The sequence below is a fragment of the Passer montanus genome, unplaced genomic scaffold, assembly GCF_014805655.1.
Source record: "Passer montanus isolate IOZ18808 unplaced genomic scaffold, ASM1480565v1 scaffold1, whole genome shotgun sequence".
NCBI lineage: Eukaryota > Metazoa > Chordata > Aves > Passeriformes > Passeridae > Passer > Passer montanus.
In genome coordinates this window covers 23724328-23749981 of record NW_024356504.1, presented here as the reverse complement: position 1 = coordinate 23749981, position 25654 = coordinate 23724328, and the positions used below count along the sequence as shown (strand labels likewise).

General features: G+C 36.6%; 1 protein-coding gene across 4 annotated transcripts in view; it reads left to right on the top strand.

Annotated features, from left to right (window-relative positions):
• The window catches only part of LRP1B (LDL receptor related protein 1B), a 626536-nt gene that overhangs the window by 503633 nt on the left and 97249 nt on the right, over positions 1-25654 (top strand). For all 4 annotated transcript variants that reach the window (XM_039700520.1, XM_039700493.1, XM_039700511.1 and 1 more), the window contains 15 exons: positions 1019-1211; positions 2358-2483; positions 4479-4607; positions 5892-6011; positions 7624-7737; positions 7927-8076; positions 10577-10699; positions 12431-12550; positions 14524-14652; positions 15509-15631; positions 16462-16602; positions 17719-17906; positions 19354-19537; positions 20759-20844; positions 24327-24449. In XM_039700520.1, the coding sequence (XP_039556454.1) occupies positions 1019-1211; positions 2358-2483; positions 4479-4607; positions 5892-6011; positions 7624-7737; positions 7927-8076; positions 10577-10699; positions 12431-12550; positions 14524-14652; positions 15509-15631; positions 16462-16602; positions 17719-17906; positions 19354-19537; positions 20759-20844; positions 24327-24449 (2049 nt within the window). The remainder of the gene's footprint in view (positions 1-1018; positions 1212-2357; positions 2484-4478; positions 4608-5891; positions 6012-7623; positions 7738-7926; positions 8077-10576; positions 10700-12430; positions 12551-14523; positions 14653-15508; positions 15632-16461; positions 16603-17718; positions 17907-19353; positions 19538-20758; positions 20845-24326; positions 24450-25654) is intronic.

Below are 25654 nucleotides of genomic sequence, written 5' to 3'. Positions count from 1 at the left end.
CTCATCGCTGTTATAAACTCCCTCTGGGAAAGGGGATAAAGCACACAAAGCAGATGGAAAACCATGGTGATCTAAGTACATGTGTTAAAGGATATTATTTTTCTAGTTTTATCCCAATTTCCCTATGATAAATAGCACTTAGACACAGGATTTTTTTTTCCATAGCCTGGTTGAGAACTGTTCTCACTTCATAAATATACATAACTTACTATTTTTTCACAGAGAAACTTAGAATATGATTCAATAAAAATAGGAAGAGTATTATTTACGTCCATTATCTAATGGAGAAATGTTAACTGCCTTCCAGTAATTCTGTCCAGCCAAAATTAAACTTTCAACTAAAAAACTGATATAAATACATCCTATTCATCAGAAGGGAAACTGTTCACATGAAATTTTTAATTCTGATATATGGAATAAAAAGAACATATGTAAATATTTTACAGGAGCCGTGGTTTTGATTAGGATCAAATTAATTGTATTTCTAGATTTTTTTTCAAACCTTACTATATAGTGACCTTCCATTCATTTTTCCTTCTAGGTTTTAAATTACTTATTACTGTGGTGAGATTATATTTTTTTTTCTGAATGGGGAGACCTGAAACATTTATTGTCTAGGGTTCAAGTTTCTAATGTGATGATGTGGTGAGCACTCTTCAGTTCACTTTGATTCCTAAAGACTGAATTTTTAGACTTTCAGCCATGTGAAAGAATCTCTTCTCTCTTCTGTTGGAGCTATTAAGCAGGTAAAGTGTTGAGTAGGTATTTTTACAGGCACATTTAGATAAACTGTGGGTTTTTTTTAATTAAGGAACAGATGCCTGGTTTCCTGAAATTTGGATGCCTGTGGCATCCTTTTAACACATTTTAAGTGCTGTTATCTCATTTCCCCTGGTGCTGCAGGTATAAAAGTATTAAGTGTTTTGCCTAAACGTGATGGGAGTCAAAGTTTGCACTTTAAAATCCTCTCATTCAGTGACAGCCACTCCTGTTTCTGTTCTGCACTTTTGCATTTTAGGTCATTGTCAAGTCTGGCCCAGGCACGTTCCTCAGCCTGGCTGTGTATGACGAGTACATCTTCTGGTCAGATGGAGTGAGGAGAGCCATCCTGCGTTCCAGCAAATACACGGGAGGAGACACCAAAGTTCTCCGCTCCGACATCCCGCACCAGCCCATGGGAATCATCGCTGTTGCCAACGACACCAACAGCTGTAAGCTACAAAGTACTTTTCTTAATGCCAGTATCATTCATTTCAGGGATTTAACTTAGTTTTAGCTGAGTTAAAAGTGTTTCATGATGTTTCATAAATTCTTTCATTAAGAAAAGATGGTGTATAACTTTTTCCAAAGTGTTTTGTTTGAAAAGACAAGTGTGTGCTAAGGAAGGTAGCAGCCTTCCTTGAAATGGAAAATGTAAACACCCTCCCTCCAAATTATTATAATTTTGAAATTAAGGGGCTCTCAGGCAAAGGTATGGAAATAGGAATAACTGTTCTTTACCAGGAAAATTAAAATACAAATGCAATAGTACAAACAAACAAAAAAACCCAACAAACAAACCACCACAGAGTCAGAATACAACCTGACACCCTGTGGGTCAGGGTGGTGGCAGTAGGTCCCATTCCATGGTGGCTCAGCCCTCCTGCAGTGCCAGCAGTGGTTTTGGTGGAGCAGAGATCCTGGAAAAGTCTGGAGTTTCCTCTGAATGTCTAGGGGTGCTGTAGATGGCCTGCTCTCCCTCTGGGAATGCAGGGGAGAAGAAAGCCGCTCCTCTGGGAATGCAGTGGGCAAAGGCTGCTATGGTGTTCCAGGCTCAGATCGTATCCAGGTAGGAATGCTTGGCTCCTCCCCTGGGCGGAGCATCTCCCCATGGGATGATGGAATTTTATCAGCCACACAGGGACACTCAATGGCCCATGAACAGCAGATATTTCCCGGAGGGAGGTTTGGTTGTGGAAGAGATAAAGAAAACTACCCAATTAAGAAGATAACTGCCGCACCTCTAACAGATGGCAAATAGAATACAGATATATCTTATGGCCCAGGACACCAAGTAAATAAGCATTATTTGGAAAGTTCTGCTATGGGCGTTGAGCTCAGTGGATAGCAGTTAAATACTTTCCTGTCAAATTTCTGCAGTTTTGAATGTAGCAGGTTTTTAAAATTATTATTTTTCAGGTGCTTGTTTACCTTTAGCATGCCAGTATCTGAGGGATGTTGACATTTTCATCTGACTGATAAAACCCGAATCAATTGCCCATGAATCTGAGATATGGTGACTTTTGCTCCCTCAAAGACATTGGCCACTGAAGCAAATTTAATAAAATAGAGTTCATCTCTTGTCATTTGTCTTCCAGGTGAGTTATCTCCCTGTGCACAAATGAATGGAGGCTGCCATGATTTGTGCCTTCTGACGCCTGATGGACGAGTGAACTGCTCGTGCAGAGGGGACAGAGTCCTGATAGATGATAACAGATGTGTGAGTAAGTAATGGTGGCTGACACGATGCTTTTCTGTGCTGTGAGGCACTTGGCTTTCATAGGACACGGCCCAAGCCATTAATTTTATTTCTTCTGTATAGTGTAGAAATTGATCTGGCTATTCAGCCCCAACCAGGCTTTTAACTCTTTTGTCTTGTAAGCTTTTTGGAGGGTTAAAAAGTGTTCATGCTCTCCTTAAATTCCTATTATGGTAGTGGGTTGCTGTTTCCTATTAATAGGATTTTTATGTATTTATCACAATTACTGCTGAGATAGATAGAAATCTCTGTATGTATCCTTCCCTAGGGTTATGTGGGATAAGCTACTGAAGTTGTACCTTAATTAAAGCACTTTCTCACCTACCTCTCTATGTTGTCAAACCGGTGATTGGCAGTGGAAGTGAGAGAGGTTCAGCAGATTAATTCAGACGCCTAACAATTTATTTTATAATTATATGGCATTTATATTTTCCAAATGTATCACAACTCTTAAAATTGCTCTTAGGTAAAACCATGTTGAAATTGTCATCTAGGACATGAAATAAGATTTAATCTGCTAAATTATTCTGTAGAGTGTTTGCAGGAAATGTTGATCTCAGCTATCAGGAAAAAAACGAAGACATTAAATGATGGGGTAGAGTAGCACAGAAAGGATGGAAACAAGACAGACTTCAGTTTAGCTTTGAGATCAAAAGTTCCTTTCTTCATAACAGAACTGCAAGTGATACTCAATAAAATTGAAAGTTAGCAATTCCAGCTGAGAAAAGGAATTAACTGTCCTTTCACAGTGTAATTAGGCTGTGTAACTTACTGCCAGTCAAGAGTCTTGAGACAAAGCTGCAGTGAAATTCTAAGAGGGAGAGATGATGATATGGGTAATGACTACTCCGACTACTTACTTGTCATCAAAGAAACCATTTGAAAGGCGTTTAAATTCTTTGTTTCTGCAAGATGGAGTTTGAAGCAATCTCTACAAGTGTGTCCAGTTAGACTCGAACTGAGGGCAGGTTATATTATACATACTTTTACTATTTTAATGTTTTTTCTAAAGATTGCAGTCTAAGATGCTGAACTAGATGAACTACAAATGCAATTTATAATTATTCTGCATAAGTTCCTACAGTGCTAGAAAATGGAGAGAAAAGAGATAAAAATACTTCAAATGTAAAGGACTAAATAAATCATTTTCAAGATCAGATATCACCTTGTTCAGAATCTGTTTTCAACACTTTTTCTTCATGTTTCAATCAAATCAAGAAATGTTTTCAATTTATGTTGGCTTGGCTATTGCATGTAACATTGGTTCTTCCTGAATTTTTGCTCTAGTGATTATAATGGAAACAAGAAAGAAGCATAACAATTGGATATAATTTCTCCATTGTTCTTCTTCTTGAGTTGTCCTAAATGCTCCTCATTTCTCTTCACTTTGATATTTCGGTTAGAACCGTGCTCACAAAGCAGATGTATGACTTATCCTGAAGTTCATGTCCAAACTGTTGTATCCAGTTTGTGAAATGTTTTTGTTTCTTAAGTAAAAGAGGAAAAATTTTAAATGTTCAGCTGGGCCTTTCTAAAATAACAGATAAAACATCCACTAGATGAGAAGGGGAGGGTTTTTGTGGATAAAAGAAAAAAATAAAATGGAAGCAGCAGATTTTCTGCCTTGGGGTTTACGCTGTATCATTCAAGCTGGGCATTGGGAAGGCATAGGTGAGTAGAAGGAAGCTGAGCACAGTAGTGCCCAAGTTCTTACCTTATCAGAATGAGTGCTTGTGGATTGTTTCACTGCATGTTCCTTCATGGGTATTTGTCAATGTATTTTCTTTTACAGGTTCTCTTTCTAGAAGGTTTTAAATTCTGATGCCATGGTGTGCTTTACTGTTTTGTACTCAGGTTTTCAAAATTTGTGTAGGTCAAAATTGAAATGCAGCCAGCATGTTTTATTTTCACTACTTGTAAAAGCTTTTAAAAATTACGTGTTGATATGGTTTATTTTTAGGTAAAAATTCTACTTGCAACATCTATTCAGAGTTTGAATGTGGGAACGGTGAATGCATTGATTATCAGCTGACTTGTGATGGCACTGCTCACTGTAAGGACAAGTCTGATGAGAAACTTTTCTACTGTGGTGGGTATTTCCATATCTTTCACCTTCCTGTTGTCATTTTGGTGTTAAACACGCTTAGTTTGTTTCCTCTTATTCACACCAACTGCTCGGCCAAGCTGCCCAGGAAGAAAATGCCAACACACATTAAGAAAACATTGACATGACACGGAAAAGATTACCTGAAAATATTTTTTTCTTCCAAACTTCATGTATTAAATAAGATATTTAATAAAAAGCATCTAAAATGTTCTCATGTTCCTGTCTCTAGAGCAAAAATAAGGAAAAACATGGCTAACTGCTTTTTTTAAAGATGGAAGATACCTTATTGTACAGTACTGTAAAATATATGAATTCTAGCTATTAAATTTATAAATAGATTTATAAATACAGGATTTGTTGCCCAGAGCAGCTGTGGCTGCCCCATCCCTGGAAGTGTTCAAGGCCAGGTTGGACAGGGCTTGGAGAAGTTCCTGCCCTGTCCCTGCCCATTATTCTGTGATTCTGAGAACCAACAATTTGTCTTTGCATGGATTTGCCACATAATTTTATGAAGACCATTCTGTTAATTTGCAGCGTGACTGTGAACACTTTACCTCATTTAAATCAATTCTACCAAATATTTTGCTACACACTTTCATGCGCTGGGTCATATACAGGGTCTTACTTTCTGGATCTGATAAAGAACAAAGTGCTGGACTCATTATTTTGAATAACTAATGCAGGGAACATTATTATTGTAACTTCTGCAATAATTAGGGCTTTAGTAAATCAGTCCTGAATTTTCAAACATATAATTATATGTAAAATTCATGCATTCTTCAATAGTGTTCTTGAGCAGAATGCTGTTGGTATTGGTGCTCAGAAATCCAAAAACCTCTCTGCTAATATTTGTTGTTATTTTATTCTCCATTTATTCCTGTTTTGGTTTAGGCCAAATTTGGTATGCTTCATTCTGTATGATGCCACATGCAAACATTCTCCCCAAACAAGTGTTTCAAAACAAATGCATTTAAAATACATGGGCATTTTGTACCAAGGTAATGAAAGCTGGGAATCAGGCCACGCTTTTTCTTTTTTTTAATGTCATTCTTTCTCATCATGCTTTCATTTATTGCTCTTTATCCCTATATAAGTCCAAGTTATGCTGCATAATAGATGAACTATTTCTGAAGTTTGATTTTTTCCTTCTCTAGCTTGGAATGCATCACCAATTAAAATATTGCTGTGGAATGTTTGTTTGTATTGAGGGTGAGGCTGTTTTCATGAGGTGTCAATCCAATCATGAGCTGCTATTTAACTTTCCAGAAAACAGAGGCTGTCGGAAGGGCTTCAAGCCGTGCTCCAACCGCCGCTGTGTTCCCAGCGACAAAGTCTGTGATGGTGCCAATGACTGTGGTGACAACTCTGATGAATTCGACTGCAAAGGTAAATGGCATCTTATTTTCAAGGTGATTTCGGAATATTGCTTTGTAAATACTCATTATGCAAATAGGTGTAGCTGGAAAATAACGTGTGATTTAATCAAATGGTGGGATTGATGCAAAGGCTGATTTTGGTTTGCACCTACGGCCTTCTAGAAGGAGAGTGGTTTTGACTATAAAATATACATGTGCATTGTACATATAATATTTTATGTTTTATATGTATAAAATATAAAATACGGGTTCTGTATCTTCTGTGAAATAATGAGAGTCACTTTACTGCAGACAGATTGAAAGATGTGATTTCTTCTCTGGATGTGCTTCTTCTCTGAAACAGGAAATGCTCTATTTCTCTGCTTCCCAAATGCATGACTGTGTCCATGTCCTTTGCAATTCTTGCTAGAATTGTTTTCCTCTTCATATCAGAATTGTTTTTTGATTTATATCTTTTAATATGAATATTTATATCCGTGCAATGGATATATGCATATATATCCAATGCATGTAGATCAGCAAGTAGACCACACAAATCCTTAGTTACAATTCAGAAAGGTTGGCAGGGGTATTATTCCACGTGATTTATAGCTAAAAGCTAAATAGCTGTAGTAATAAGCATTTTCTGAAGGCACCAAATTGTTTTTAATAATTTATCTAGATGTAAGTAGAGTGAAAAACATATAGGCAAGAACCCCAAGCTGGTTTTACAAGAAATAAATTTGAGATTCATGGATGATCCTGAAAATGCTTCTTCCTCCCTCAAATGATGATGTGGTGGTTTCAGTTTGAAATCAGGTGGAAACACCAATTTCTTGTAATGGTTTTGGTTCACCAATCTGAGATTTTGTCAATTTTGAGATTTCCTGGCCAACACACCAGTGAGTGTGGTGGGTTCAGTGCTGGCCAATCACCATTGCACTCACTTCCTGCTGTGAGCTAGGATTAGGATAAAGGCAAAGCAGGCTCAAAACTTTAAAAGGGTATAAAGAAAAGTTTATTAGCAGTAACTAGCCTGCTGTGAGCTAGGATTAGGATAAAGGCAAAGCAGGCTCAAAACTTTAAAAGAGTATAAAAAGAAAGGTTTATTAGCAGTAACTATAAGTAAGAGTAATAAGAATCAAAACAAAACCTTCAGAGCACTTCTTCTTCCCCCACAAGCTTTTCTTTCCCACTGACAATGTAAAGAAACAAAACCTAAAATTTCAGTAAGTTTACCATTTCTAGAAAAGTCTTTCTTCAGTTTGCTTAGGGAGAGAAGTCCCTTTGTTAATGTTGTGGAGACTTCTCCACAAGAAATAAACAGTTCTCTCATGGCTCACAATTTTTTTCATGAATAGCAGCCGCCCGGGGAAATATGCAATCATGCAGAGCCAGGACAATTGATTATCTCAAAATGAATTGAATTACCTAGAGACAGTTTTAGGCTAAAAAATAAATTAAAAAATTAGCAACTTTTAAGGTATAATAAACTCCAAATCATATGTCTGCTGGAAGGAACAGTGTGTTCTGAATGCCTCATTCTGAAAGGCAGAAGGCTTAAGCATCATCATGTGTCTGATGTGCATCTGAAGAGTGTGTTTAGCACACAAATTTACATCCTTTATAACCATATGTTGCAGACTCGGCGTGCGCCCCGACAGAATTCCGCTGTGCAGATGGGCTTTGCGTGGGGAAATCAGCGCGGTGCAACCAGATCATTGACTGTGCAGATGCCTCGGATGAAAAGAACTGCAGTGAGTTTGTGTTCCTGCTCCCTCCCAGCAGCTGCTCCCTGATTATTCCTTGTTATGGAGCGGTTCATTCCTGGGTGTTGCTGTTTGGGATTCCAACACCTGCGCGGGCTCCTTCAGCCTCACGTGAAAATTAAACGTTGAGGCTCTCAGGCTGCGTTAGGTGTGTGGTAATCTTCTGTCTCTTTCCAGATAATACAAACTGTGCTTACTTCTATAAACTTGGGATAAAGTCTTCAGGATTTATCAGCTGCAATTCCACTTCTCTCTGTATACTGCCAGAATGGATTTGTGATGGCTCTAATGACTGCGGAGATTATACAGATGAATTAAAATGCCCAGGTAACTGTAAAAAGAAATTTTTAAAAAAAACAAACACAAAACATTAATTTACCTTTTAAACAAATTTTGAAAAGTCCTGTTTGGGGAGGCAGAATGTTTCTCATTGTGCTGCAAAATGTTTATTTGGTCAATACTGATTTATTTAACATAGAGATTATTGCAATGTTGAATGCAGTATATTCACCTTTATTTTGTGTTTCCTGGGATTATGCAAATTATTACAAATGAATACTGACTTTTTTTCTGAAGCAGACGGTAATGTCTAGCTTTCCATTTCCTCCAGGTTAGGCCTGCCATTTATCATTTTTATTTAAGTAAAACACAAGTCATTAAAATGTCAAGCTCATCAAGCATCAGCATAATCACTCAGAAACTTTTATTAGCTGCTACTTTAGTGGGTGGTATTTCTTTTCTTGCTGACTTGTTTTACTTTCTCTTTTATTTGGTGGAGTCCTTGGAATAGGCTGCCAGGGTAGAATCCAGGGTTATTGCTTTTATGATAGCAGCCAGGAGAAAGGGATCATGACAACTTGAGCCCCAGACACAGGACTGAAGTTCTATTTAATGTTAACCATTGAATTATTCATATTATTCAATTCTTATCTAATGAAGGAGGGCATTTAGGTGTTTGCTCAATTTTTATCTAGAACTCCTCGTCTGAGTTTGAGAATATTAAATACAAAACAAAAACATTTTTTATTTCTATTTGTTTTTATAATTGATTCATTGTAGCTTGAAATTGACCTCCTGTTGACCAGTAACTCTCTTTCCTCTAGGAACTAGTGTTAAATAAAAATAAATATTTGCTAGATAATAAATTTTATTCATTTGTAAAATTAAAACTTCTAATTTTTTCTTGTTCAATGCCATCAAATTTTTGCATAGTAGTGGACAAAATCTGATTCTTTCTATTTAATATTCTCTGTATCTGTGTGATAATCCTGTTGTGTCACCAGAAGGTTCTATTAGAATTCTCATATACATTGTGCCAAATTTATTGACAAAAATATTACCAGGATCCAGAGGAACCTGGGACTTCAGCAGAACTGTCAACCAACCCGTCTTTAAGAACTTCCATTAGTCCTTTAAAATAGATGCATATTAAGTTAGAGTTTTCATTCTAATCTCTATGTTCTCTAGATTATCTCTTAATTATGAAGAATTTATTGTATATAACACTTCATTAAGGTCAAAATAGTTTAATTTGCTGTATCTTTAGACAAAGAAAGGGTTTTTTTCCATACCAAGGAAAATGTTGAGAGCAGTGTGCTGCAGCTTCCGTAAACTAATGTTGCATAAGTACACTAATGTGCATTTTATTCCATTGTCCATTTATTTGTATTACTTCTCTCTGAATTCCAAATGTGTGCCAAAATGTTCCATCATTTTAATGTGTGACTAATTGCCTGGATCATTCCTTCCTTTACTTGGAAGCAATACCATTCCCACTCAGCCTACACGTGATTTCCTTTGCCATTTCATTCAAAACTGACCAGCTCTGGCACATTAAGTTTTTGAGTGTTGTTTCTGTTATGAATATTGCAATTCCCATTAGCAGTTTGGTTCAGTGTCATTGTTCTTACAGAACATTACAGCAAAATACCCATGGAGGTTACCTTTGCTTAGGGAATCCTTAATATCTACCAAGTCATCACAAATGTTCCACTTCTTTCTTTGGTCTTTTTTTTTTTTCATTCATACAGCTGTAGAAGCCATAAATGTTTACTTTACCTTTCCTTTTAAAAGAGAGGAGGCTGAAAACAAATCCAGTACACTGAAGGAATAATGAAAACCATGGCAGAGAGTTTCAGTGGTCTCCAGTGCTTGGAATTCCATCCTGGGTTTTCCCAGGACCTTGCTTAAGATTTTGAAAGCAAGCTGTTATTAGACTAATATTTCTGCTTGCATCATGAAACTCTACATGTGGCATGCTTTCTTTCCCACACCTGTTTTCTTAATCATTCATAAAAGTAAAATTTTAAATTACTTTCTGACTCAACAACATTAAAAAGACAAGGGAGAACTTTTTAATTTCTGACCAAGTCTAAACCTCTGGCTCCAGCATCACTGGTTTAGCTCCTGTTAGTCAGTGCATGCATGAGATTTGTGGCTTCTCCCAGTGACAAAAATACTGCCACAATTAGATTATCTTGTAAATGACAGCAGAAAGTTCAGAAGGGCAATTTCTTCAGCTGGTGTAAAACAACAAGCAATGCTGACCTGCCTGACCTCAAAACCTGTAAACTGAACTACTTTCCTCTCTAGGCCTTTTGATTGAGTTTGAAGCTGTGCTCTGATTCTTCTCTGAAAAAATAAAAAAATATTATTTCAACTCCCTAAACTACTTAGCAATCACTTTTTTTTTTAAACACAATTTTTTTCCCCATTTTTAGACATAAACACTTTGTCCATCAGTATTCAGAAATTTAGCAGAAATGTATTAGGCTCCTAATCATACTAGTAGAGACCATTTTACATTACATTCTTTATTTTATCACAGTTCAAAACAAACCCACATGTGAAGAAAATTATTTTGGTTGTCCTAGTGGAAGATGTATTCTGACCACCTGGCTTTGTGATGGGCAGAAAGACTGTGAGGACGGAGTAGATGAATTGCACTGTGGTGAGCATTTTGTCTTATTTGTATTTCTCTAGTCACCAATGCACTTTGGAAACAAAGAAGTATGCATTTATATCTCAGAGATTCTATAAAAAAGTCTTTAATGCTGTGTTTTCAGATTCCACTCTAATACTTCATGCTGCCAATACCTTCAATTCTATTTCATGCCAGAATGAAAGCCCTTTAATTTATTTATTTCTCTCTTAAAGATATATTTTTATACAGGGATTTCTATTAATTGAATATTTAACAATTCCACTAATTCTTCATAACTCCTGATTAGAAGAGTTTTACACATAGAATGAATTTGAATCAGGGTCTGGGGCCCAGCAGGAAATACCCAAACGTCAAAGTAGGCATTGCTTTGCATCAGAGGCCATACAGTTATAATTGTTTAAAGTAATGACAAAAGTGATGTAAATAAAATACAGCATGAACTGTGAACTGGGTTAAGGGACTGTTCTGTCTTAGATAATTTCATATTCTTAAATTTTATGTAATTGAGATACAAAGCAGGTGGGTTTTACTCCTAGTGAGAGCTGGTCTTTTCAGTTTGTATGGATTACCTGAATGGATTATTTTTGTCATGGAATTGTACCAGAGAACAGTGTGAAATTTTTCTATTCCCAATTTAAATAAGACCTGAAATTCGGGGCTTTTTTCAGTTTTTTGTGGTTTTTTTTCCGTTTACTTCTTACCATGCGTGAACATTTTATTACTTATTTTATTACTCTCTTCATGCCCCAGTTCCCACTGACAGGCTTCCATATTTGATTTGCAGTTTACATTGTATATTTTATCTCATAACTTTGAAATTAGGAAGTGCTATGCACTGTGACAATCAGAGTCTTTTTTGTTGGCCACATTTTCAAGCATAACTTGTTGTTTACATTTCCAGGTGTTATACTCTTGTGTACAATACTGCAAACTGAATTAGCTGATTTTTATGGGCAAAATGGAAGGGGGTTAAGTCAATGCTTGTTTCCCATTTTGAGATACCTGTTACAGTGCTCTCCTTTAAATTCAGATTTTATTGCCTAAAGTTATTTTTAATGTTAATATTAAAATTTATTGTCATCAAAATCAGTTGCAACAAAATAAACTTTATTCTTAAAGAAAGAAGCCTGGGAAAAATGCAAGATCTGAATTTTTCAGAAAAGAATAGCATTGATTTAGGACAGTTCTGCAGTCTGATTTTGAAATGTAGAAGCTAAGCTCTTATTTTCAATGGATAGAAAAGTGTAAATAAGATAACGCAAACACACAGAAATATTTGTTGTGAGAAAAAATGACCCAACATCTTTTAAAGATGGAGTTAACTTCTGAAATACTAGGAGGAAGGCTGGGCTGGAAAATTTGATCTCTGCCCTCTCTGTCCTACTACCCAAAAAAAGCAGTTCACCATAGTTGTAGCACCTGTTAAATATGCAAACCAGGCTTCAGGTTTTTAAATTGTTTATCCTCATCCCACTTACAAAATATTTGAAAATATCAGAATGCCTTTTGGAACATTTCACTGTTTAGTTTTAAAAATGTGTTGGTGAATGCAAACTCTTGGACAAACTGATAATATGCTGAATAATAAGATTGGGATTGTATCGAGTTGGAACATTTTAATACATGGAAGCTGGGAGAAGAGAAAGGAGCAGTGCAAAAAATCCTAAACTGTGCTTGAAACAGGGAATGCAGTGATGTTGTGAACCTAACAAATGCAGGGCCTGGTGTCATCCCCAGATTCGTCCTGCTCCTGGAATCAGTTTGCTTGCTCTGCAAACAAGTGCATCTCCAAGCAGTGGACCTGCGATGGCGAGGACGACTGCGGAGATGGGTTAGATGAGAGCGATGCCATCTGCGGTGAGTTGGATCTTTTCAGATCTGGGTTGGGTCAGGTCGTGCTGAGCGAGGGGGACCACGTGTTCCAAGGAGAGGCTGGGAGGGGAACAAGGACAGAATCTCCAAAGAGTGTGAGGGATCCAGCAGAGAGGTTCATTTTTATGGGAACTGTATGATTTGTGTAATTCTATTGATGCCTAAAGAGGTTGAACTGGAACAGAGGCTAGACAGAATTAAAGGAATAAAGTAGGTATTTATTAAAAGGCCTTCAAAGGATACACCTTGGGCAGTATGAGAGTCTGGCCATGGCTCTGCCCAAGATGGACCCAAAATAGTCACACAAATGGACAATCAGTCAGGAGTTTCCACACTTTTATACATTTTGTTCCATTTACATATTGGGGTCAATTGTCCAATAACAGCTTCAAGTTATGAAGTCCCATCCACCCAGATTGCTCTCCTCAGTTCGCTGGTGCTTACATTTTTTGTGCCAGAAGCTGCAATGGTGTCCTTGGTTCTCAGGCTGGAAAAGGATTATTTTGTCTGACTAAGCTGTGAGGAGAACTTACTAACACTTTCTGAGTATGAAGTTCTGAGTCACACACTGAGGCAGCACAAAATCTCAAAAATAAGCTAAAACTTAAGGCATCATTATCAGTAAAGTTATGAATGACAAACTGAGTAAAAGGACAGCCAGCCTGTTCCCCAGTTCCTACCCTTGATGTAAAACCCCTGTTTGAGTTTTAGAATGCCAGGTGGTCAAAGACCCTAATGTTATTGTACTTTTGTGTTAGGTTTGGGGTTTTTCTAGCTCTTTCTTATTTTCCCTCGTAGATAAGTTAAAAATACTCCACTAAAATGGAGACAGTACATTTTCTACTAGTTTTAATTAGAATTTAATAAAATATTAAAATATTTTTAAAATTATTTTCTATCTTATGCAAAAGGGACAACTTTTGCTTTCTTACACTCATTTGCCATTTTTTGATGTTTCTGGAATTAAACTTCATGTTAATCTTAGAAAAATCAGTTTTGTTTTTTTTTACTTCCAAATGGAGGAAGTATAACCCTAGGGTATAATATTGTCTAAAAAATGCCCAAAAACAATTAGTCAGATAAATAATATTTTGAGTTAGTTGGATCAGAGCTGTCAGATATTTTTTGCTCCCACTACTGTTATACTTGGTACACATTTTCTTCTCTGTGGGACTGATTAACAAAAGCTTGGAGTGCCTTTGGTTTCCTGGCATAGTTTGGTGATGCAGGGAATATGTGGTTTGCAAGATCAGTTCCTGTGTCCAGTCAGTCCAAACGTGTAGCCAAAGTTACTGACCAAAACTGGTTTGAAAAATTGTTCTGCTGGATAGTTTCCATGAAGTGTGGGGAATTTAAGAGGCTGGATAAATGAAAAGAATGAAAGAAACAGCAGATGGTCTAAAGCTGGGGTTGTTTAGCCTGGAGAAAAGGAGACTCAGGGGTGACCCTTGTCACTCTCTACAACTCCCTGAGAGTTGTTTTAGTGAGGTGGGGATGGTCTCTTTCTCCAGACAGCATTGACAGAAACAGAGCACACAGCCTCAAGCTGCACCAAGGGAAATACAGGTTGGATATTAGGAAGAAGTTTTTTATGGAAAAAGCGATAAAGTTCTGGAATGGCTGCTCAGGGAGGTGGTAGAGTCACCATTCCTGGATGTGTTTAACAATGCCTGGATATGGCACTGGTTTCCAGGGTTTAGTTGAGGGGCTGGGGCTGGGTTGGACTGAATGATGAAGGTCTCTTCCAACCCAGTGATTCTGTGAATTCTGTGAAAATTTGACTGTAAAATCATCCCAGCCAGTAGGTTTATCATGATGTGCAGAATGAAATAGTCACTGAGATTTTAAAATAAACCCCTTTAATCATTACCAGTCAGCATACCAACATGGGTTAGGGTGTTCCAGCTGGGGATTTGGGATGGCTCAGTGCTGAGGGCTCCCCTGCCATGTGTCCCCAGGCTCAGTGACGTGTGCTGCAGACACCTTCAGCTGCCTGGGCTCCCACGCCTGTGTGCCCCAGCACTGGCTCTGCGACGGGGAGCGCGACTGTCCTGACGGAAGCGATGAGCTCTCCACAGCGGGCTGTGGTAGGTTTGCACGTCCAAAAAAATGTTATTCTCATGCTATTTCATGTTGTTTTCATGTCCACTTTGCTGGTGAAGAGTGCTGAGCCATGTGTGAGCACATGGGGAGGATCCTTCACAGCTTTACTCAGGCTGACACAACAAGGCAGCCCAGCTGGAGATCAGGATGTGTGGCACGCCACAGGCATTTTGCAGTGTTCACTGGTGAAAATCAGCACTTCAGTGGCTCTGCAGTTTTATTGCCCTTCCTGAAGAAAATGCTGCTGCTGATGTCACGGAGGTTGTGCATCAAGAAGGGAGATGCAAGTTCTGTCTTCAGTTTTTTCTGGCTAATTGTTCAGATCCTGGCATCTCTTGCCCTATAAAATGTTACTTCCAGGAGACACATTTCCATGAACAGTGTCAAGAGTTCAGTAATAGTTTCCTCGGAGAGTTTTTTTTTTATTAATATATAAAAATGGTACATAAGTATATTCTATATATTTTGAGTGTTTGTGGACTTCAAAAAGCATTTGTTCAGGAGCAGACCAATATAAGGACAGCTCTTTTTCCCAAATATTATTTCTTCAGAGCCAGACCTTAGTTTAGTCATGGACAGCATCGACTTCTGAAGCTTTTCTTTCTTGTATTACAGAAGATTTTAGCTGTCGGAACTTCTGTAGCATTCTTTGTGATAAGTAGCTTTTTCTGGTATTGACTTGTGTGATGCTTTTTATCTGACTAAAAAGTTATGGTTATTTCCATTGAGTTCCCTCAAATTCACTTCTCATTTCATCTTTGTGCAAGAAAAACGGCTGTTTATCTGATTGTTCTCAATTTCTTTCTTTTTTTTTTATTTTATGTGCTGTATTTTCCTTAGCTCCCAATAACACTTGTGATGAGAATGCTTTCATGTGCCATAACAAAGTCTGCATTCCCAAACAGTTTGTTTGTGACCATGATGATGACTGTGGAGATGGATCAGATGAATCCCTGGAATGTGGCAAGTATAACAAAAATAGAGTAAATAAAATAATTTCACACTGCTAACTGTAAGGCATTCTTCAGGGCCTGCTACTCTAAGGCATTATTGAAAAAGAAAGTTCTTTTTCTTTTAATTGTTTTTATTCTCACTTTTAAATTATGCATTAATTAATACAGCTTAAATTGACTTGGATCTGAGGCTACAGTGACAAATTGTTTTCCATAGAGTCTTGCAGTTGATTGCTAATAGTCTTTAGAAGAATTTTAAAAGTATGTCCTAGAATTTATTGTTTAATAAGTTTATATTTATTGTATATATTTTGTCTTTGTCTCCATATATGGGGTTTTTTTCTATCAAGGAATCAAACACATCTGTCATGATTATCACTGCATTTAAATTATATCAACTATAACCATATGTGAATGTTTCATTTTCAACATTGAATTTAGGGTTCCTTATATGTTCTGAGTGTCTGTTCAAAGTATCTGGGCCATACTCAAAAACATTAATCTAGGTAAATAATATTTATGGAAAATACAGAGCAAATATCCCCTTCAAAATGACAAATTGGTGATTATCATGCCTGGTTTTATGCTGTTACAATCTATATTGGTTATTTACTCTTAAATTTGCTCCAGAAATGAGAACCACAACAGAAAATATCTAGAAAATATCTGTATATTATAGATTTCCTTATTTTGATTTCTCTCTTTGCTGGTGTATGAGCATAACACTCTCTATCTCTAGATGGAGCAAAAAATAATTTTATTTGTGTTGCTTCAAAAATGCAGAATTTTATGTTGAAACTATGAGAGCAAGCATGAGGTGAGTGGTTGCTGGTTTTGTAGGGTATCGTCGCTGTCGTCCTGGAGAGTTCACCTGTGCTGACGGGCACTGCCTGCTGAATTCCCAGTGGCAATGTGATGGGGACTTTGACTGCCCAGACCACTCTGATGAAGCCCCTATCAACATCAAGTGCAAAAGTTCAGGTTTGTAATTTTTTGAAGAGCATGTGTGATCTTTCTTTTTTGAGAGCGATGGTTTAGAGTCCTAAGTCAGCAAAAACCTCATACCTTAAATTTTCAGTGCTTTCCTGGTTATTTTGCTCATGTCTTGCAAGGAGAAATTGTTCTGAGCCTCCAAAACTTCAATTCACAAAGTCCAAGCCACCAGTTCCTATGGCATAAAATAACAGACACTTCCTTAATGCATAACTCCTGTTGATGCTAAAATAAGATTATATTCATATTGTAATTTCCAAAGTTTCTAGCTTTCTCTTATAATGGTTATTGTGTTCAAGATATTCATCACACAGAAGGAGTTCATATAAAAGGGGATATAAATAATATATCCCACTATAAATAATAAACAGTACTTTATTTTTTTTTTAGTAAATTATTGACCCAGTGCTATTTGTTTTATTGATATTTTCTTCTTACATTAATAATTTTTATGAGGTCTGATTGGTTTTTGAGAGGGAAATTAGTCCTGGTCTGCATTTGTTGTTCTAGTCTGTGGCTTTTTGAAAGACCGATTCTTCTGTCTTCATTGCTCTGTAGCCTGGTTCTTTATTCCAGTTTTGATGGAAAACACTCATCTGCTGTGCGGTGAGGCAGCACACCTACCTTATATTTATTTAAATGTTCCAATTGTTATTTGAAGGATCTGAATGTAGCTGAAATGATGTATTGAAGTTTTGCCAAACAAGGAAGAACATATGACATAAGGTCATTAGACAAGGAATGCATTGGAATTCAGCCAGTTGTGTTCCTAAACACCTCAGCCCACACAGAGGGGAGAACCCATGAGTTTTTTTTAACTTTTGGAAATTAGAAGAGTATTTTGTGCAGAGATTATGTAGAGGGTTCTCCATTATATGAAAAAAAATATGTAGGAGGGAGTAATAAGTTGATGTCTTCACTCATTTTTCCAAGAGAGGAATAACCTTCAAAGATATTGAAAAGTGAGACATTATTATAAAGCTATCAATAAAGAATTGTTATACAATTTTTCCTTTTGTACACACACAGCAGCTGATCCATGAGAAAACTAATCCCAAATACTAAGAGATGACACCAAGTTGTGTGTTCTTTTTTGTTTTCCAGAGCAGTCATGTAACAGCTCTTTTTTTATGTGCAAAAATGGCAAATGCATTCCTCAAAGCGAAGTTTGTGATAACAAAGAAGATTGCAGTGATGGGTCTGATGAGAAAAGCTGCCACATTAATGAGTGCCTCAGTAAGAAAGTCAGTGGCTGTTCCCAAGATTGTCAGGACCTTCCTGTTGGATACAAGGTGAAAAATTGCAAAATGTGGTTTAATATAATGCAAGTTTTTAGCTCTCAAGTGTTTAACTACTGCATGATTATAATAAAGGCCCACTGTGTGCTACCTCTTTGTAGTGAAGTAGCTTGCGTACCAAAATAAGAACATTCAAATTTTCATTTCCTCTAAGCAAACAATTGCCAATTGTATTTAAAAAATGGTACAGTACGTATTTTAAACCTGTGGAAAGGTGCTTTAAATGCAACAAATCATACTGGTGTATACAGAACACTGAAAATCAATGAGTTTACAACATATAGGAATGAACAGCAGAAATAGTGGTTTTCTCCATTGTTTTGTTTTGTTGTTTTTTTTCCCAAGACAGAGACTCTTACAGAAATATTTAAACAAAGTAATATCACTTTAGTAGCAGAATAAAATTCTTCATTGTCTACATGTGAGGATGTTTTTTTGACTCTGCTCTTTGGCCTTGACAAGTAGACAGGAACAGCCTGCAGTAGCCTGTAAATAGCAGCTAAAAATAGAAAGACTTTTTTCAGGGTTTTAACTCTGAAGTAACCTTAACTGCCCTCCCAAAGTTCCATCTTTTCAGCTGAACATTGGCCCACTGAGAACTAAATAAAATCTGTGCAGCATAGCTTAGATCTCAGGTACTCAACCCTCTGGAAATGTGAGGGTTGAGACAGCGACTCAGGAGCTGTTGGGTTCAACAAAAACCTTGTTGAAGAGGTGGAGAAAGCACGTCCTGGCTCTCTGCAGAGAGAAATAGGGAATACAGGAGGGAACATGACAGGAAGTCTTCTGCAGATAAAATTTATGCCCCTTTTTCAAAACCCCTCTGCGCAGTTGTATTTTGCACCTTTCACATTGCAAGTGATAAAGTTGCCAGAATCATCATCAGACCCAAATAAATGTCAGAGAAACAGAGACTATTCTGAGTTAGAAGGGATCTACAAGAATTGTCCATGTCCAGCTCCTAATCAGCCTCAAGAGTTCTCATTCACATTCCTGTGTTGGTTACACAGATTGCTCAATGATATCAATGATTCCAGGGAAAATAATTAAAACTGTCTGTCTTTACCAAAAAACACATGTATAATTGAAACTTAAGATCTCCAAAGGGTCCATCCATCATTATTTTCAAGAAAAAATCCTTTCTATATTTTTGAAAAGCTGTGCTTTACTTTTTCTTCAGCTAAAGTAGAAAGAATAATTACTCATTCTACAGGGTTTTGTTTGGGTTTTTATGGAGGAAATAATGCTTAGGATCACATCAGCAATATTTGAGAAGAAAAGTAGGCATGCCTCCTGTAAACCATATAAGCAGCAAAATAATTAGGATGTTACTTGAAAAAATGGGATGCATAAAAAGTTTATGATGCTAACATATTCAGAAGCAAGTACACACAGGTGATAAACAGAATTAAAAATGAATGTGTTTGGTTTTCTTTCTCAGTGCAAATGCTGGCCTGGATTTCTCCTGAAGGATGATGGCAAAACGTGTGTAGATATTGATGAATGTTCATCTGGATTTCCCTGTAGCCAGCAATGCATCAATACCTACGGAACCTACAAATGCTTGTGTGCAGAAGGGTATGAAACACAGCCTGATAACCCAAATGGCTGCAAATCCCTTTCAGGTATTACTATTTAATGCTTTTATTATCCACAGCTGTATCCAAATAATTTGTGGGGAAAAAACTTAGCCCCGAGGTCTGTGATACCTTTATATGCAAGATAAAAGAAGAGTTACTTTGAATCTGCTACTTTTTTAATATAAATAGGAATGTGACTGTGTCTGAATGCAATAATAAGTTATATTTTTAGGCTGTGTTTTCCTCAGCTCACTTGTAGCAAGTAGATACAGTGGTTTTCGAAAGTGTGAATAATTAACTTTATTAGAAAAAGTATTAGAAAAGTTAAAATACATCACTTAGTTCTGCTTCTGAGTCAGATGATAATAGCATGGTTATGATAAGATTTCATCACCTTTAGAATATTAGAATGTACATCAAACTTCCTCATCTGAAAAGGAGGAGGAGGAGGAAAAAAAATAGGAAATGCAACTCTGTTATAACATGCAAATGTGTTCGGTACAGGAGCAGAGTAGGCTGGGCAGCACATTACATTCTAGAGTGCAAGAGCAAAGATACAAAGCCTTTAATACATTTTTAGTTATCTCTGGTAATCTTTTTTTTTTCTTTTTTTTTTTTTTTTGTCAAGGTGTCTCTCAATAGAGCTAAAATAAAGACAGCCTTAAAAAAATATTTTTAGAATTATGTATGTTAGTGTCAGAGATGTTTCAGTGGTGTCGTGAATGAGTATCTGAAAGTAAATATTTTTTATAAACTAGAAAGCCAGGGTTACACAAAGTCAAATTGGCTTCAGTTTAAACTTAAAAATCAAGGTTTTTATGAGTAGGTTCCTTTCTCACTGTACCATTCAGACTAATGAAATCTCAAAAAGCAATGGTCAAAACATGCTTGGTTTGCAACCATAATTAGTAGTAAATGTTAAATTGAAAGGAAATGTTGAAATTAAAACATATGGAATTAAATATATCTCCCATTTAATCGGTGACATTAAACTAAGATAAAATACAGTGTGGTTCCCATATTACAAAGGCAAAAGAATTAAATTGCATTGAAAGATATACTAATTGATTGCTTTGTTCATTTTTATACTGCATCATTGATCTTTCTTGGAGCATTTGAATGTTTTAAATATTTCTTTCATCCATAACATTGATCAGAGCATGTAACATTTATTTTTCAAGCCATCTGTATTTCAGCATTGTATTCCTGATTTTCCATAAATTAACGTAAAAGCTAGTCTAATATATTCTTTCTCCCGGGGTTTAGATGAGGAACCTTTCTTAATTCTGGCTGATCATCATGAAATAAGAAAAATTAGCACTGATGGATCCAACTACACTTTGTTGAAACAGGTATAACCATAGTACCATGCTCTAAGTTTAACTCAATATTTTATTTTTTTCTAAAGTTTGCAACTGACAGAATCATCATCTTATAATTGGCATTGTGTGCACCACAGAACAACTGCAGTACCTTCAGAGTAATTACAATACTTTTAATTGACTATTTTGTCTGGATTTGACATGATTAAAGCTCAGGCAGTTGTTTTGTCAGTCATTCTGATGTACTAAAAAATTATGTTATTTGTGATCCTCTTCCATCACAATGTGTTTTGTGCAATTTGTCTATTTCAGTTTAAAAAAAAGAAAAAAACAAAACAAAACAAAACAAATCCCCACCCATTTGGCCATGTATAATTTGGGCCACTTACTGTCATAATGTAAATCTATTTTCAGACAGGCAATCCCAATACTTATGGTATTACAAAATGTGAACTCTTATATTTGTGTAAATCTAATTTTGAAAGTAATTACTCTAAAATGTTATAAGAGAGAAAAGAAAAAATGAAAAGCTGCAAAAATAGAAAGTCACCCAGTAAATACAGAGCTGCCATTTGTAGCAGTCTGCTGTCCTTCTATGCTTCACCCAAGTGTAGTTATTTACCACAGATTAGATTTCCAAAATATGTTTTAATAAAAATATTGATTTCCTTGAATACTAATAGATCAATTGCAGTAAGACTAGGAGATTATTTACTCCCCATCAATATCATTGGGCTTTTTGTAACTTTGTAATTATGAAATTAGCCATTTTGAATAAAACATTGCCTTTATTTAAGTTTAGACATTGTGAAAGTCTGTCTGTTCTCCTGAAGTCCTTCTGATTCCCTCTCATTTGCATCTCACTGCCTCTCTCTTTTGCTGGTGTATCTGTTCATAGAAGCCTGTGAAAAGAGGGGAGCAACAGGAAATTTTCTTCGTGGTTGGTGCTGGCAGATGGTCCTGAATTCAATGGGCTCCTCTTCAGTGCATTAGGGAGCAGCTCCAGCCACTGAACAAAATATGTGTTTTCCATGTTCCATTCCTTCAGTGGGCTGATGAACACCTCTGCTGTTGAACCCACTGGTCTTTGCTCCTGCACAGGCAGCATTTGATGTGAAAGCCAAAGAGGCAGCAGGACAGGGGGGTTGTGTCCCTCATAAGGACATCCTTGTGTCCTTGTCGTGCCATGATGGATTTGGCTCTTTCCTGCACATCTGGCAAACACCAGAGTGGCTCTGGCAGAGGAGCAAACCCACCCTTCTCTCTGTGTATTTGATCTGTGATTACCATTCTAATAGTTGTTCATATAAACTCAGAATAAAGGAACTGAAAGCAGGAGCTCCTTCAGTCTTCTCTGAGTTATGTGCCAGCTTTTTCTTCTATTTTCTTTTTCTTTTTCTTTTTTTTTTTTTTCAAATACGCATAAACAATACAACTGTTTGAATTGTGTCTCATGTATCGTCTTTGCTTTCCATTTCCTTCATTCCTAGTCATCAAAATCCTCAGGGTTTCAATAGGCAGAGTAGATAATCTTTGTCCTCATTATTTGTGATTTTTATCTCCATGTTTTTAAGTGGGGCACCAAGGGAACATAAATCACAGCCAAGGATATATTGTGTGCTGTGTGTAACAGAAACAAACCCACAGGTTTAAGATGAGAGACGAAGGCAGCTGATGCCATTTGAAATCTTCCCTATCCCTTCTAAAAAGCAGATTACTTGTGAAATGACAAAGAATTATGCTAGGATGGCTTAAGTGAGATATGTATATGATGAAGAGGAAATTATGTCTGGACAGAAAACTCTGTTACAGATGTACAGAATTTTTTATCTGCAGTTGATGTTCTGATAAAAATTGAAATTAAGCTGACCCAAAATAAAACTTGAAACCAAAGTGCAGGCAGCCAATTATCTGTATTGGTCTTGGTCCTTAGGAAACTTTTACAGTGTTGTGGAATATGTAGAGATAAAGCCATATTTTTTACCAATTGCTGTCTTTGATTTATAGAATGTTATAAAATAGTATTAAATAATATTTTGTGTTCGTTGACCTGTTGTCTCCTTGGTTAAGAATTTGGGGTGGTAGTTTCTCTGTAGATTCAATTACACTAACAGGAGGAAAAGAGACAGGAGAAGTGTTTTGCAGCCCAGTTACAAGTGAGAGCTGCAGCTGGTTTTGTGAAAAGTGTCTGCATGTATATGATATTTTTGAAAAATGAGAATGATCTTCCTACACTGAATTGTTTCAGGCTTTTTATAATGATGATTTGTGCAGCCTAACTCCTCTTTTCCTGTACATTTTGATCAAAAGGTAGATTTACAGTAATTACACAGCAGTAGGTGGCGGATAAGCTGTGTATCAGTTTCTGTACGGTTAAATATTGTTGTCCTTAGTTGTTTATTTTGGAGCTGGCTGGCCCTGCACACCCCTTCCCAGCAATGAATTACACTAAACAGGGAGGCTGCTGATCTACCTGAGAGCAGGATGCCATTGGGCTGATAAGGGAATTGATTAACTGACCTTGAATTTATAGAGGGAATACAGACCACATCCGTTCCTTTCAGCGCTGCTGCTCCGTATTTCATTGATAACAACAACCTGGCATTTTAAGGATAATTGTGATTTCACTACATATCAGAATATTCAGCAGGTTATGGGGCAGATAAGGAAATAAGAGGCATCATCTGAATGCAACCCTCTTCTTCCTTATCTGCCATTTGGGATGAAAAGCCATTATTGTATGACTGCTCCTCCCAGGGTGTTGGAGTACCTCAGATATAATCACCACTCTCTCAAAATGTGTTGGCTTTGTAATTGGAGCCATAGGAGATTCCCAGGTTCCTGCTGGATCTCCAATTTTCATTCTTTTTGTATCTACCACTGTGTCTGCATGTATACACACACACATATATATAAATACATGTATGTATAAAGAGAGAGAATGTGTGCCTATAATACTATAGGTATATAGTATATCTATATAGTATGTGTATAATACACCTAAGAAGGCAAAACCTCCTCATTCAGGAATTAACATCAATGTATTTTTGCACCATCACCATCTTAAATTCCTGATTAATTTATATTATTAAGGAAATTTTTTTCATTATTTAAATGTCATAAAGATTATATTATTTCTGATCCTCCCATCTAGTTTGCTAAAGAAAGGCTAAAGGTAGTAATCAGCAGTGAAACTGAGCAAAAAATAGAAGTATTTACTGCTAAATTTCATTTAAATCAGAGTATAGAAAAACACAGGAGCCTCACTTAGTTTCATGTATCATCTGCATTTTTTGAAGTGACACAGTTAATTTGTCACCATATTTATTTCTGTTACAGTCTTTGTCTGACTCTGTTTACAAGTAATGTATGGAAATGAGAGGGAAGTGCTTCAGAAATATGCAGACAGTACAATAAAGCATTAGGAATATTAACTATGTTTTGCATTCTGAATGCTATCCAGCAGTTTGTGTTCAAACATTTGAATAAATGGACCTTTTTTCTGTTTTTAGGGGCTGAACAATGTGATTGCAATAGACTTTGACTACAGAGAAGAGTTCATTTATTGGATTGATTCCAGCAGACCAAATGGCAGTCGCATAAACAGAATGTCTTTAAATGGAAGTGACATCAAGGTAATTGAGGATTAATAATGTCACTACTAGAATTAAATTTTTTGAGTGCTTTGGGAAATGCTCCTTCATACATTTAACCCAGATTGTGAGGCTTTGGTGTATGAATACCAACACAGCATGAGTTAGCAAGTCCTAGTAAAATTTAATTGCATTTGTATCTTATTTGAAGTAAAGATAGGGACAAGGAGAACTAAGGAGTATTTAGGAGCTAAATTCCTTATGACTTATCTGACAGTTTACTGAATTGGCAGTTCCATGTGGCTTTCAGGATGCCAAAGAAAGGAGCTATAATTAGGTGTAAGCTGTGTAAATACACTGGTGTATTATTTCTTCCTATATAACATTTCCTGTGATCTTCAGTTTGTTTTTGTTTCACCTCCACTACACTGATAATTAAAATAACTCACTGTCTTTGCTGTGAAGGGTAAAAGTGCACTCCCATTTCTGCACAGCCTGTTCTGCCTCTGTAGTGGATTAAGTTCACAAATCCACTATAAAACACATTTGTTGACTTGTGTGAACGTTTTCCCAGAACTGGTGATAAGCAGTAAGGAATGCTTTGTTTATTCTATTATGTCTGACCTTCTGAAACACAGAGTTAAATGAGCAGCAACATAGCCTGTGAATATTGGTGTGCAAAGAGGGAACAAAAAACATGCAGAGAGAAAAGATTTGTGGTTTTCCTTCTCAGCTTGTGCATGGACTGACAACCTCAGAGCACATCAGCTTTGCTCCTTATGAGTCAGGGTTTGAAACTCACTGGCTCCAGGGAACCTTTGGAGCCAGTGAGCCTTTGCATCCTTCACACCAAAATAATTGTTCTTAAAAAGAAAAAAGAAGCTAGTGGATGAGCAGCTTCTGGCAATCTGATTGCACTGGGGCAAAAGTAAAGCCCAGCAAAAAAATCAGAAGTTTTACCTGTGTGGGGAAAGAAATAGAAGACTAGCAAGTGTGGGGTTCAAAATCCATTAAATCCTTGAATCATATTTATTGTCTTTAAACAGTTTCCAAAGCATCCTCCTCAGCTTCTGTCCCTTCTGGATGATTCAGTATTATATAAGGGCTGGGGATTACTCAGACTCTTTATTTCTAATTTTCGCTATTTCAAGAACAAAGAATTTTTTCCAGTTAAAAACATTCCAATAACCAGGTAGAAGACTATAAAAAATTGCTTTCTACTGATTTACTAATTTCATTTTTTAAGA